At 42.8% G+C, this 15,380-nt stretch overlaps 1 protein-coding gene across 3 annotated transcripts in view; it reads left to right on the forward strand.

The window, feature by feature from the left end:
• The window catches only part of ARHGAP25 (Rho GTPase activating protein 25), a 93,206-nt gene extending 78,279 nt beyond the window's left edge, over positions 1 to 14,927 (forward strand). For 2 of the 3 annotated variants that reach the window (XM_013967851.2, XM_005686826.3), the window contains 6 exons: positions 1,823 to 1,955; positions 3,949 to 4,022; positions 5,589 to 5,710; positions 7,065 to 7,249; positions 11,092 to 11,618; positions 14,061 to 14,927. In XM_013967851.2, the coding sequence (XP_013823305.1) occupies positions 1,823 to 1,955; positions 3,949 to 4,022; positions 5,589 to 5,710; positions 7,065 to 7,249; positions 11,092 to 11,618; positions 14,061 to 14,268 (1,249 nt within the window). In that variant the 3' untranslated portion in view covers positions 14,269 to 14,927. The remainder of the gene's footprint in view (positions 1 to 1,822; positions 1,956 to 3,948; positions 4,023 to 5,588; positions 5,711 to 7,064; positions 7,250 to 11,091; positions 11,619 to 14,060) is intronic. The other variant, XM_005686825.3, reaches the window with a different exon arrangement.

Below are 15,380 nucleotides of genomic sequence, written 5' to 3' on the forward strand. Positions count from 1 at the left end.
TTTTTTTAAAGGCAGAGTAACATTCCATTGTGCATATATATAGCACATCTTCTTTATCCATTCATCTGTCAATGGACATTTAGACAGCTTCCATTTCTTGGCTATTATAAATAGTGCTGTTATGAACAGTGGGGTGCATGACCAGTTTTTCTTGTTATGAATGAAATAAGCATATGTTTTTTCACTATTGAGCTTCAAGTTTATGGTATATTCAGACTCATTTTCTCTTATAGAGCTGTGGGATAAATGCAATAGCTCCATAAACCCCAGAGATCAGTAGACTTTTCTTAAAGGGCCACAAATAAAATATTTAGGCTTTGTGGGTCAGACAGTACCTACTGCAGCTACTTAACTCTGTTCTTATAGCATGAAATCAGCTGAAGACAATACAAAAATGAATGAGCATGGCTGAGCTCCTATAACACTTTATTTATGGATGCTGAATTTCAAATTTCATATGATTTTTCACTTGCCATGAAATATTCTTCATTTGACACCCCCCCCCAACCATTTAAAAACGTAAAGCCCATTCTTAGCTCACAGGATATACATATAAGGGCAATGGGCCAGATATGGCTTCTGGGCCATGGTTTACCCAGTCTTGCCTCCATCCTCCTTGTTGATAATGTGCTGCCTGGCCCATGCCCTAATTCCTCATCATTCTTCAAATCTTGTCTGAAGCGTCTCCCAGGACTCCCCAGTTCTATGTGGGATATCCCTTTTCTACATTTCGATGCAGTCCCAGGTCCTGAACTTGCCTTGTCTTTGCACTAACCACACAGTATTATAATGACTTGGTAACATTTGAGTCTGTACAGCTTTGTTACTCCATGAAGACAGGGGTCTTGTGTGTTTCAGGTATTTCAGGGTTCACTGCTGAAATCCCTATATCTGACCTAGTATCTTGAACCTAGTAGGTTCTCTCAACACTTGCTGTTGAGAGCAAGTGTTGAATAAATGATCATGTAAATATATGAATGAACCCCAGAACTATGCTAAGCTCTCTGAGGGATTAAAGAGAGCAATGGGCCAGAGCTATAAATGAGTTATCACATGAAAAACTATAAACTACATAGAAAATGCTAAATTGTAGTATACTAAGTGACTTAGCCGAAGAATTGATGCTTTTGAACTGTGGTGTTGGAGAAGACTCTTGAGAGTCCCTTGGACTGCAAAGAGATCCAACCAGTCCATTCTGAAGGAGATCAGCCCTGGGATTTCTTTGGAAGGAATGATGCTGAAGCTGAAACTCCAGTACTTTGGCCACCTCATGTGAAGAGTTGACTCATTGGAAAAGACTCTGATGCTGGGAGAGATTGGGAGCAGGAGGAGAAGGGGACGACAGAGGATGAGATGGCTGGATGGCATCACTGACTTGATGGACATGAGTCTGAGTGAACTCTGGGAGTTGGTGATGGACAGGGAGGCCTGGCGTGCTGCAATTCATGGGGTCACAAAGAGTTGGACACGACTGAGCGACTGAACTGAACTGAACTGAAGTGACTTAGAGAAAGAAGAAAGCAATGAAGGTTATACAGTTTAACAGGTTTAATGGAAAAGTAGACCTTCAACTTATCTTTGAGACACTTAGATAGAAGAGATAAAGGAAATGGTGTCGGGGATTGTTATTCCAGAAGGGGGAGTAGCAAAAATATTTTAGTCAAATGTGTCTTTATTAAACTCTGCTGCTGATGTTGCTAAGTCTACTCCTTTGCAAAATTTCCTTTTGGGGATCTGGGATTTTATTCAGTGGATCGCCAGCAGGGAGGTGAGGAGAATTCTGGAACTTTACTTTCAAAAAGCATTGCTTATTTTCTTCCAGAGATACAGATGTCCACACGGTGGCCTCCCTGCTGAAGCTCTACCTCCGAGACCTCCCAGAGCCCGTGGTTCCCTGGAGCCAGTACGATGGGTTCCTGCTCTGTGGGCAGCTCATGAATTCAGATGAGGCAAAGGTTTGTATGTCATTAGAGTAAGTTGTCCTACTTTGGAAGAAGGTAATGGTTACTGAACACTAGTCTGGTAGGCAAGCAACAGTGGGTCAGGGTGGACCTTTTGGTGAGATACTTTGTTAAACTAGAACTTTCTCAACAGCAAAAAGTCAAATGAAACCAATCACGGTGACAGTCTTTATGGGATGTCACACTCCAACAAAGAATTGGACTATCATCAAATACCCTCAAGTCACCTTAAAGCCAGTAAGAGAAGGAGAATGCTTCTGAGAAGGTTTCAAGCAATATGGCCTTGCTGAAACCTGCTGGAACAGAAAGACAAACTGACCAACCTAGAGGGCAGATGCAGGGCCTGAGTGTTCTAGCTTTGTGATACCATGCATGACAGGCGTGGGTATATGAAGAACATATGCCAGGGAGAGGAAGGACAGGAACTTTCCTTGGCTCATTTCAGCCACAGCTGCCTGCAGGGCCTACAGTTCCTGTCTGCAACATCACAAAGCTCTTCACCAGCAGGAGTTTTGATCCTGAGGTAAATTGTTTCCTTAAAGGCCTTAGAGTCAACAGTTAACCACATTAGAATCATGTTAAACAAACTAACCAACCAGCAAATAAACCAGTAAAACCCTACTGACAATGATAAAACCTTCATGGTTTTTAATCAAGATTTGCAAAACTAAATGGTCCATGAATGCGTTTGTATTACACAGCTATTAAAGGGGTCTAACTCCCCACATTGGGCGCGGGGGGAGATTTGTGTTTAGCACTACTAAGGTAAGAGCTCTCTCTGGCAAAATGGTGCACAGAAAAACTTGCAATAAATTTAACTTTGATTCTGCCATTTATTAATAGCAAATGATGTATCTTCTGTAAGACTCAGTTTATGTTCTTAGACCAAGAGAACTTTCTGCAATGATTGAACTGTTACATAGCTGCACTGTCCAGTGTAGTAACTGCTCATTGTATGTGGCCACTAGGTGCTTGAAATGTGGCTAGTGCAACTAAGGAACGACATTTCTAATTTTATTATATTTTATAATAGTCACATGTGGCAAGTTGCTGTTGTGTTAGACAGTACAAACTTAGATTTCATAACAGGATCATTTTGAGAACCAAGGGATATGTGTCACAAGTGAGTCACATTTTTAAATTATTGATTTGGGACTTCCCTGGTGGTCCAGGGGTTAAGACTTCACTTTCCAATGCAGGGGATGTGGGTTCCAAACCTGGTTAGGGAGCTGATTCCACATGCCTTGCAGCCAGAATCAACCAAAACATAAAACAGAAGCGACAATGTAACAAATTCAATAAATACTTTAATAATGATCTACATTAAAAAAAAATCTTTAGAAAATAGTGATGGCAACCCCTGCAGGTACTATGAGTGAAAAGAGGAAAGAAAGTTTGTAGTCTTTCTTCATGGCGCATGCGCTCCTTGTGTGACTCTCTCTGACGTTCAGTGTCATCATGGAGCTCTAACCTTCAGACCTCTCACCTGCCCTCCAGGTTGGTCATCCTGGCCTTGTGTCCCAGTGTGTTCCAGGAAAACCATATTGCTTGAAATCCCAGTTCTCAGAAGCATCCTCCTTCTCAATACATTCGAAGTTGCTTGGGGGGCATTTGGTTCTGGTCCAGTTCTTTATTGGAGTGTTACATCTCTAGCATTTACGAAACAAACAATTATTGTGAGTATGGTTATCACTTAGTTCTTGCCTTAGAGTAGCTCCGAGTTGGGGAGGAGAGCATAATTGCAGATGAATAAAGAAATACACTGTGCAAAAAGCAATGAGCATCTCCATGCTGTTTTTGCAGCTTCCTGTGGACTCATAGTTATTTCAAAATGAAACATTTTTTCAAAAAACATAGAAAATTATGGAGACAGACAGGATTAACTGCCAAAGTGTTGCTCCTGCAGAGATAAACCCCAATTATGTTCCAGGGTCCCATTGCTGGCAAGCGAGCAGCCTCATTCACTGGTGTTGAAATCTCTTCCCAGGCCCAGCAGGAGTTGATAAAACAGCTCTCTCTTCTTCCCCGAGACAACTATAGCCTCCTGAGCTACATCTGCAGGTAAGGGGCCCCTGGAATCAGTTCCATAATTTTCAGCCACACCAGAAAGAAGCCCCCATTTAGAGGAGGAAAGAGTATCTCTGTGAACTCGAGAGATTTTGTTTCAGACCTTTGGAAGATCAACTCTATTCACATACCACTGAGGTAGTTTCCTGTGACCCCAAGATAATTTAAAGGATCCCCTGAAAATCTGATCAACATAAAAAGGAAACATACATCCTCCTTCAAACCTAATCCAGGGCTGCCCAGAATCCTGGGACAGGCATTAGAACCCAGAATCCTTATAATTTTTCTAGAATTATCTCCCATCTTCCTGACTCTGGATCATAACTTAGCACCCAGAGGCATTCATTCCAGACCATCTTTCTTAGTTCCCTTTCTGAGGACCTGCTGTGTGCTCACTTTGTGGCAACACATGGTATGTGGATTGACCCAGATCGGGCTGAGTTAGGAACCTGGATCTCCATCTCAGACAGAGCTGAATTTCTCTTTATTTTTTAAAAATATTTTCTATTGTTTCCCAATTATAAAAGAGATAGATGCTTGGCTTGGAAACCAGCAAAATACAAAGTACTGTATATAAACAAAAACTACCCCAAGTCCACTCACCCAGCAAAAATCACTATGAACATTTGAGTGTGTTTCCTTCTGAATGTTGTCTCTGTGCTAGATCTTCACATCTATCAATATAAATAATAAGGAAACAATTTTTATACCAAATTAGAAATATGTATATATGTTAATAATATATATATTTGTAACCTGCTTCTTTTGGTTAAACATTATAGTTTGAGACTTTTCCTATGTCGCAAAATAGGGTTATATATGACTCCGTAATATTCCATAAAGTTTCCTCATTTGGACACCACACCCTTCTCTGAGAATTTCTCCATATTGGGAATTTTATATTGTTTCAGCCTATTCCTTTAAAAGTGTTTTTTAGAGATAGTATTTAGAAATCCCTTTGCTGATCTTTTCAGGGGGTTTTTTTGTGTGTGTGTTGTTTTTTTTTTTTTTTAATAATGAGTCTGAGAGCTTCATGCCTCAACTGGGTAGAATTATAGTGAAAATTCATTGTTAGTTTTTGAGCACCTGCTGAAAATTTGAGATGCTCAGTGGTGTACTCTGAGGATGAGAGCAAGGAGGGATCATGAGTTCCCATTTATGAAATCTCACGATAACATTTTCTTCTCTGGACTCAGCTGGGATGTACAGAGAGCCTGGGAGATAAGCCTGTAAAGTGAAGACTAGTCATGGTCTGCACCCATTTTAGTCGTTCTCATCTCCTCTTAGCTCCTTGCACTGGGCCCTGCTTCATGCCAAAGTAATTTCCTATCCACCCTTGGCCCCTACACCACCCTCAGCAGCTGGGCTGCTTGTTTCTCGTCTTCCTTGATCTTGACTCTTTCGAGACAAAGCCGAATTCCTGTAGTCAAAGCAGACTGGTCCCATTCCTGAGACCAGGAGGAGAGTTGAGACATACCTCTGTGATCTTGTTGGTACCTGGAAGTACTTCCTTGTGGCAACTTCTTGTCTCCCACTCTGGGATATCCTGGCTGCCCGCAGGTTCCTCCATGAAATCCAGCTGAACTGTGGAGTTAACAAAATGAGCGTGGACAATCTGGCTACTGTGATTGGTGTGAATCTCATCAGGTCGAAGGTTGAGGACCCTGCTGTGATCATGAGAGGTACCGCTGGTCCCATGGTGATGGCAGGGGCAGAGGAAGTAATAACAGTGACATCACTACCAAATTGCTCTGCAATTTGCTGAGCATTTTCTGTAGATTATCTTATCTGAGTTGTAAAATAACCCTGTGAAATCAGCAGGCAGTTTATTTTCTGGGTCACAACAGAGCAGAGAGGTTAGAGATTTATCAGTCATCACACAGTATGGTAGGCTAGCACAAAAACATTTAGCTGGTGTTTCTTAGTCTTTTAGTATTTTTAAACATTCATGAAATTAAAAGATGCTTACTCCTTGGAAGAAAAGTTATGACCAACCTAGATAGCATATTCAAAAGCAGAGACATTACTTTGCCGACTAAGGTCCATCTAGTCAAGGCTATGGTTTTTCCTGTGGTCATGTATGGATGTGAGAGTTGGACTGTGAAGAAGGCTGAGCGCCGAAGAATTGATGCTTTTGAACTGTGGTGTTGGAGAAGGCTCTTGAGAGTCCCTTGGACTACAAGGAGATCCAACCAGTCCATTCTGGAGGAGATCAGTCCTGGGATTTCTTTGGAAGAAATGATGCTAAAGCTGAAACTCCAGTACTTTGGCCACCTTATGCGAAGAGTTGGCTCATTGGAAAAGACTCTGATGCTGGGAGGGATTGGGGGCAGGAGGACTTTTAAGGGGACGACAGAGGATGAGTTGGCTGGATGGCATCACTGACTCAATGGACGTGAGTCTGAGTGAACTCTGGGAGTTGGTGATGGACAGGGAGGCCTGGCGTGCTGTGATTCATGGGATCACAAAGAGTTGGACATGACTGAGCAACTGAACTGAACTTAACTGAACTGAACCAGAGAGTGCAAACAAATGTAATTTTATAAGACACCTCAGAAAGAGGCTACTTGTAAAGCTGTGTTGAAAAGACTTCTGAGGCTGTGTCTTAGTTCAGTAAAGAGTCCTGACACAGAGTATTGATGTCTGCCATGATTTTGGGGAGACAGTATGCTTGGCACACATTAGGTATATGTGCAGTAAGAAATCAGATGTCATATTGAGGACCACATTAGGAGAAAAAGATGTCTTCATTTTCTTTCTTGTTGTATTCCCTATTTCCTAATCAAAGACGATGCAGAGGACTATAGGCTGAAAACAACCCTTTTTCACCCTGGTCCCATATACTTCTGTCTCATCCTTTTCAGGATCCCCTATCCCAGGCAATTAAGAAGGGTCCTGTGAAGAATAACTGAAGTCCTTGGGGGCCATGTGGTTTTAGAGTCAAGTTTAGCAACATCTCATGGGTGGAGACCCTTGAGGACTGCCTGCCCCCTGCCCATGGTCTTGCACTACAAATCTCTTTCTTCTTTCTTTCAGGGACTCCTCAAATCCAAAGAGTGATGACTATGATGATCAGAGACCATGAAGTCCTTTTCCCCAAGTCCAAGGATGCACCTTTATCCCCCCCTGCCCCCCAAAATGACCCCAAGAAACCTCCAGTTGCACGAAGCTCTGTGGGCTGGGATGCCACTGAGGACCCTCCAATTTCTAGGACAGACAGTGTAAGTAACATGGTAAGGTGTAGAAAACCTTCCTCTTTCCATCCAACTCTTCCTTCAGTCCAGGTCATTCCATGTAAGAGCTGCTCTGGGCTGGCAATCTGGGGAGTCCTGGGAGATGCTGTGGCAGTGGGCGCAGCTGGTGTAGACTCATTTGAATGCATCTTGAAAGCCTGGCCTCTTTCAAAGTCTAGTTTTTGTTGGTATCCTGGAGATGGATTAGTGACGTGTGTGCCCACCCCCCAGTGACTGAGCAATGGGAGTCCTCACTGAAGCCCGCATTAAAAAGGAAACTCTTTCAAATGCAGTCCAGGGAAGTTTGATAGGGAAATTAATGTATACCACAGTGTAAGCGTTTCAGTGAGAGTTGTTGAAAATTCCGGGTGAAAGTCCAGAGAGAACTGGTTTCCTGCTAAGCCATGAAACGTGATTTCTTTCTCAGAGTATGTGATGTGTTTGTGTATTATTTCCCTTTCCCTGATAAGCTGTCTCAGCAATGTCAACCCCCTCCTCTGTACTGAAGGATTGCAGCTCACGTTCACAATGTCAAAAAACTCTGCAGACTCTGAAATTTAGACTAAGGCCAACAATTTACAAAGCTCAACTATTTTCACATCTTTAGAGCAACAAATATTTTTTAAAAGAACATGTGAACTTTACGTAGCAGCTTGATTCTTGATGTGTGACCAAGTCATGGATCTAAAATTCCCAGTCGACGAGGTGCTGTGCGTTGCCTACAGTACTGTTAATCCTGTGGATGATGAAGAAAGTATTGCAAAAAAAGGTGGTGGTGGTTGTGATTTTTCTTGGGTGATGCCTGTCTGGATACAGTGCATCTTACTAATACTCTAAAATCAAATTAATATTTAGAAATGTTCCTACTTCATGTAGTGAAATCATCCTGGACATCCTTGAGAGTGGCCATTTTGCTCATTTGACAGGTTTCTGTATTTAGTGTAACACTAAAGAGAGGCACTGTGCTGGAGACCTTAAATAGATCACGTCCGGAGTCGTCACCCTTCCTCTGTAGGGCAGAATTTATCTTACACATCTTAGAGCTGAGGTGCTGAGTCTCAGGGAGGTCGACCAGCTAGCCCAAGGTGATGGTACTAGAATGGCAGGAGAGTGGGACTTAGACCCAGTTTGCATCTCAGGGCCCAGGCCCTTCTGATTCCAGGTGGGGTTGCTGACGCAGGTGATAAGCTGGAAGCCTCGAATGACAGCTTGAGCCCCGACTTTCTGATTTTACACTTAGGGCTCAGTCTTTTTCTCTTTCTTCTTAATTTAATCTAAACATATATATCCATGATACAAAAATGTCAAAACAAAAGAAAAAGATATGTTTAGAACTTCAGCTCCCTCTGCTCTCTCCACCCACCTCATTCTTCCCTGCCTTTATCAGTTCCTTTTTTGTCCTCCCAACGTTCCTTTATGAAAACTTAAGTAAATATGAATGTAAACTGTTAGTTACTTCCCTTTTTATACAAGGTATAACATACTCATTCTCTCCCTTCATACACACACACACACACACACACACACACACACACACACAGAGGCATACACACATGCTACTCTGTATCTTGAATTTTTCTGTTTAATGGCATACCCTGGAGACATTTTCATGTCAATACATAGACAGCAACTTCATAAACTGTGTTTTTGGCAGATGTATGATGGTAAAGAATCTGCCTGCAATGCAGAAGACCCAGGTTTGATCCCTGGGTCAAGAAGATCCCCTAGAGAAGGGCATGGCAACCCACTCCAATATTCTTGCCTGGAGAATTCCATGGGCAGAGGAGCCTGGCAGACCACAGTCCATGTGGTCACAGAGTCGGACATGACTGAGTGACTAACACACATGGTATTCCATTCTGTGCATGTACCATGATCTACTCAGCCAACCCCTATAGATGAGCAAGTTACTTTTATTCCTTTATGCTACAAACAAGGATGCCACAAATAATCTTGACCATGCTTTATTTCATGCTCAGACAGATATATTTCTGAGATAAATTCCTCGAAGTGGGATTGATGAGTCAGAGAGTAAATAGATTTATAATATGTAATTTTGATTAAAATTGTTAAATAGTGGTTGTCCTCTTTTGTACTTCCACCAGTGATGCATGAAATAATCTATTTCCCTACACTTTTCCCAGCAGAGTATTTTAGCTTTCAGGGAGTGGGGGTTCCCATCTGATAGGAAAGAACTGATATTTCATTAATTTTAATTTTGAAGTTTTCCTGTTGTAAGAGAATCCAAACATTGTTTTCTTATGTGTAAGGACCAGTTGTATTTTCCTACATAAGCCATCTGACCTTGTTCTTTGCCTATGTCTCTATTGATTATTGGTCTTCTTCTTCTCAAATTTTATGAACTTTATGTATTAGGAAAAATAGCCTATTGTCTGTGATAGGCATTGCAAATATTTTTTTTTAGTTTGTTAATTCTTTTTTGATTTGGGATATAGTGATTTCTGTGGCTTACTTTTAATTTGGGAAATCATGGAAACCCATGTAGATTGAATTTATCAAACTTTTCTTTTATGGCTTCTGGATTTGGGTCATGGAAAAGCCTCCCCATTCTAAGGTTATTTTAAAAGATCTTATTTTAGGACTCTTTCCCACAAGCAATTGATTTTAGTCAGCATTTCACTTCTAGAGCATGAGTTCCTTCAAGTATTTATGCAATATTCTTCTGAAAAAAATGCCAGGCAGAAAATCAACTAATGTGACAAATTAAGAGATGGTCTTCTTACCTAAACAGACATTTCTCCAAAGAAGACATATAGATGGCTAAGAAACACATGGAAAGATGCTCAACATTGCTCATTATTAGAGAAATGCCAATCAGAACTACAATGAGGTATCATTTTATACCAGTCAGAATGGTCATCATCAAAAATGATGACCATTTACAAACAATAAATGCTAGAGAGTGGGGAGAAAAGGGAACCCTCTTACACTGTTCATGGGAAGGCAAATTGATACAGCCACTATGAAGAACAATCTGGAGATTCCTTAATAAACTAGGAATAAAACTACCATACAACCCAGCAATCCCACTACTGGACATATATCCTGAGGAAAACATAACTGAAAAATACACATGTACTCCAATGCTCATTGCAGTACTATTTATAATAGCTAGGACATGGAAGCAACCTGGATGTCCATCGACAGATGAATGGGTAAAGAAGTTGTGGTACATATACACAACAGAATATTACTCAGCTGTAAAAAGGAATGCATTTCAGTCAGTTCTAATGAGCTGGATGAACCTAGAGCTTATTTTGCAGAGTGAAGCAAGTCATAAAGGTAAATATCATATATTAACATGTATATATGGAATCTGGAAAGATAGTATTGACAGTCGTATATGCAGGACAGCAAAAGAGACACAGTCATAAAGAACAGACTTTTGGACACAGTGAGGGAAGGAGAGGGGGGATGATTTGAGAGAATAGCATTGAAACATACACATTGCCATATGTAAAATACATAGCCACTGGGAGTCTAATGTAAGATGCAGGGAACTCAAAGTCAGTGCTCTCTGACAATTTAGAGGGGTGGGATGGGGTGGACGATGGAATGGGGGTTCAAGAAGGAAGGGACATATGTATACCTATGGCCAATTCATGCTGATGTGTGGCAAAGACCATCACAATGGTTAAGTAGTTATCCTCTAATCTAAAATACAATAATAAAGAAAATACCAAGGACATAAAAGAGATGGTCTTCTGAAGTTTCATAGATGCACCTTCTTTCAAGTTACTCATCCTTATCCTGAGAACATGACACTTGTGTAAAAACCCATGTAACATCCGTGGCCTTTTTTTTTTTAGGCCAGTGACTCAGATGCAACCAGCCCCACTGGACAACAGCCGAACGACGGGTGTCTAGAAGACAAAACATCCAGGGACAAGCCAGGAGATTGGAAGCTGCAATCACGAAAAAGGACTCAGACACTCCCAAACCGGAAATGCTTCTTGACCTCTGCTTTGCAAGGTGCCAACAGCTGCAAAGCAGAGATCTTTAAAAATGAATTCTGGTCATCTTCTTCGGAGGCGAAGGCTGGGGATGGGCACAGGAGAACAATGTCTCAAGGCATGCCACAGTTTTTCGACTCCCAGCGGACTTCTACCTATGATAACGTCCCCACCCAGCCTGGGTCCCCTGGGGATGAAGCCAGTACACTCTCACCCCAGGCCTGTGACTCCAAGAGAGATGCTCTTGCCAGCCTAAACTCTGAAACTGGGCCTGGGAAAAAAATCTCTGGTGAGGAGGAACTTGAATCTTTGCAGAGGATGGTCCAGGAGCTGCAAAAGGAAATAGAAACACAGAAGCAAATGTATGAGGAACAGATTAAAAAGTAAGTCATTCCCAGAGGGGCTTGGGCAGCCACTTGTTTCCATATTAAAAGCAAATAGGGATTTTTCTCTGCCAAAGGAGTGACATCATGAAACTTCAATTATAGACAACAGTTTCTATAGTAAGTAGTTTGGCCTAATGAAGAACAAGGACAAAGGGTTTGAGGAGATGACCAAATTAGTGAAAACGCTAAACTTTAGATTAAAGTCATGGAAAAGTAAGTATGTAGCTTAAGTAGCTTAACCAGCTATTTCCAAAAAGTGATTCTTTAAGCATCAACATGCCTTAATACGAGCTTCCCAGGTGGAGTAGTGGTAAAGAATGTGCCTGCCAATGCAGGAAACACATGGGAGGCAGATTCGATCCCTGAGTTGGAAAGAATCCCTGGAGGAGGAAATGGCAACCCACTCCGGTATTCTTGCCTGGAAAATTCTATGGACGCAGGAGTCTAGGGGACTGTAGTCCATGGGATCACAAAGAATCTCATGCATTTGCCTTAAAACATTAAGAGAAATTTCAAAACTTTTTTGTATTAATGTCATTCACCAACTCTACAAATATTTATTAAGGTGGCCACTTGTCCTAAAGGGGACAAAGTTCTCTGAATCCAAAATTGGGTGGGGGGTGGGGGCTCCCCACTCCTCCGTGGGAGAGGAAAGAGGACTCAGTCTATGATACTTGCTCTAATCTTCATGCTTCAGACATCCCTTCTCATATAATCCCTTCAGTAATCAGGCGAAATAGGTAAAGCCCTCATTTTACAGAAGAAATAAGAGTTTGGGAAGTATAAAAAGGTTCTTAAAGGTTGCACAGCTAATCATTGATGGGGCTGGGATTTGAACCTGGGTCAGCCACCTTCCCAAGCCCACTCAGATTCTACGTCTCCACCACTGGAATCAGTGGCCAAGATCTAGCAGTGTCTCGTGAGGTTGCCCTCTAAACAGGGATGTGGAGAACTCTGAGAAGAAAACTAGATTTGTGATGAGTAGGATTCCAGAAAGTAAAAGTGTTAGTCAGTCGCTCGTGTCTGACTCTTCGCAACCCCATGGACTGTAATCCACCAGACTCCTCTGTCCATGGGATTTCCTAGACAAGAACACTGGAGTGGGTTGCCATTTCCTCCTGCCAAGTATCTTCCCAAGTCAGGGATCAAACCTGGCTCTCCCACGTTGCAGGTAGATTCTTTACTGTCTGTGCCACTAGGGAAGATGGGAAAGAATCTTCCTGCAATGTGGATTCCAGAGGAATGTCTAATTTGGCTTTAAGAAGAAATGGGCAGAGGTAGGCAATGCTCTGGTGAGAGGCCATTACGTGTAGCATCGACTAGGCCCTTGAAGTTAGAAGCCAGTGAAAGTGTTAGTTGCTCAGTTGTGTTCAACTCTTTGCGACCCCATGGACAGTAGCCTGCCAGGCTTCTCTGTCCATGGAATTCACCAGACAAGAATACTGGAGTAGGTTGCCATTCCCTTCTTCAGGGGATCTTCCCAACCCAGGGAGCAAACCGGGGTCTTCTGCACAGGCTGGAGATGGGTCTCCTGCATTGCAGGCAGATTCCTTACCATCTGAGCCACCAGCAGAGTCCAGGGATGGGCTCAAACAGGAGCTCAAGTCTCCATTTAAGAATGTTTCTGCTGTTGGGTAGCATGGAGGCATTATCTCACAGAATGAAACTCTGAAGGAACTTTTCTAATCACATTCTCCTCACAGGCCTGAAATTCCCTACTGTGGTTTTAAAATGTCATATGTATGCTCATTTTCAAGGGTTAATTTGGCACAGCCTGAAGGGGGACAGACAGGCACCTGGGATGAGACTAAGATTTGGGGCAATAACAGTGAAAATCCTGGAAATTCAGGAATCCAGCAGATCTTGCACTTTGAGTGGGATTCAGAAGTGTGGGTGGGGCTGGCAAGACCATTGCTCTCTAAGAGCAGCTCCCTGGATTCTCCAAATCTCGGTCTCCAGGAGCCTTCATTAGAGAAGGCTCTGGTGCATGGTCTGCGTGGAGCAGGATGAGAAGGCACACGTGTGTACACAGGGGCTGGTGATCCGTACACACAGAATCTGGGTGAGATTCAGCTGTTAATCAACACTTCCACAGAGCAGGACAGATGTAAGGCCCTAGTGGGCTGAAAATATTAGAAGTGGTATCTTCATTCAAAAACTTTATAGTGTGGTAGAAGATACAAAACACAAAACGACATGAAAAACACAAGATGTCACAGGGTGGATGATAAATGACGGAAGAGGAGCAGGAACACACTCTGGGAGTTCAGGTTTACTGGGAAGTCCTCCTGTCCGGGGTGGGACACACTAGGAGGCACAGGCTGGAGATGGGTCTTGTGATGTGGAAGGTGAAATGGACAGGGTGGCGGTGGGCAAGACCAGAGGGAGAGTCTAGAGGTCATGCCTTGTCATCCCATTCTTTTCTTCCCTTCTTTGCAGCCTTGAGAAGGAAAATTATGACGTGTGGGCTAAGGTGGTGAGGCTCAATGAAGAACTGGAGAATGAGAAGAAGAAGTCAGCAGCCTTGGAAATCAGCCTCCGCAACGTGGAACGCTCCCGGGAGGATGTGGAGAAGAGAAACAAGGCCTTGGAAGAGGAGGTCAAGGAGTTTGTCAAATCGATGAAGGAACCCAAGATCGATGCTTGAGGATCCCAGGAACCACAGAGACCGCCTGCAGAGACCCAGCATTGCTGCCTTTCTTGCTGCTAACCAATAGCCAGGAAGCAACATCACTCCCTAAGAGGGTAGACAACATTAGGAGGGGAAAAACATCACATTTCCCAATAAATAGATCAGTGCAGTTTGCAGGAAGATAAGAGTGAGTGGGGACTTGTGTGGACAGCTCTGAGCCCCTGGGGCTGTATTAGAAAGGATTGCATTATTCCACGGTGGTTTCAGCTGAGTGAAACGGCACCTTCCACAACCGGATGGCTGTGTCCAGTGGAGATTGACGCAGGCCACAGGCAACAGGCTGCCCTTGACACAGGCTGGACTGAAGTGTTAGCTGTGTTTCCGCTGTGGAACAACTTGCTTGGTCAGATATCTGACTGGGATGTCTCTGAGACACAGGGGCCAAAAATAATATTCAGCTTTTGAGTTCTCTGCCTTGGGGGTGGGGAACTGTGTTTTGAAGGGCTGCACCTGCTGAAGCTGGGACCCCATTCTGCCACCCCCACCATGAGGCATTCTCTCCATGGCTGGAAACTCAAAATTAGTGTTAGGCAAAGACAAACCAAGCAATAAACTGTATTTATGAAAGCAAAACCCATTAGAAAATTATATTCAAATAAAGAAAGAAAAAGCAACAGGGCTGTTGGTAATCCATGCAGCACCTTTATGAGAGTACATGACTCCCTTCGTGGGGGTAGAGACACCCCTCTCAAGGCACATGGTGAGCAGTACATGGGCTGTGTTCCAATTCCACTTGCATTTCAGGGGCTGTAATTGCATAGGGCACGCCCATGATGATACAACTCTTTTTAGACTCTGGTTGTGAGTTTAGATAGTAACAGTCATATAATAATATTTTTTCTGTTTCACCAAAATGCATATGATTTTATTCTTTAAATGATCCCGAGGCACTAGAGAAAAGCTGAGAGTTGACTTTTCCTTCTATATTAAGCCAACCCGGCAGAGGCCCCTAGTGAGGCCCCAGGCCTTCCTAGGAAGCATGGTGGGGTCTTTGATGGTTTTTGTGATCGTTCTGGTTGAGTAGTCTCTAAGCTTTTTTGATCATGTACCCCATCAATAGAAAATAT

Source organism: Capra hircus, chromosome 11 (genome assembly GCF_001704415.2).
Source record: "Capra hircus breed San Clemente chromosome 11, ASM170441v1, whole genome shotgun sequence".
NCBI lineage: Eukaryota > Metazoa > Chordata > Mammalia > Artiodactyla > Bovidae > Capra > Capra hircus.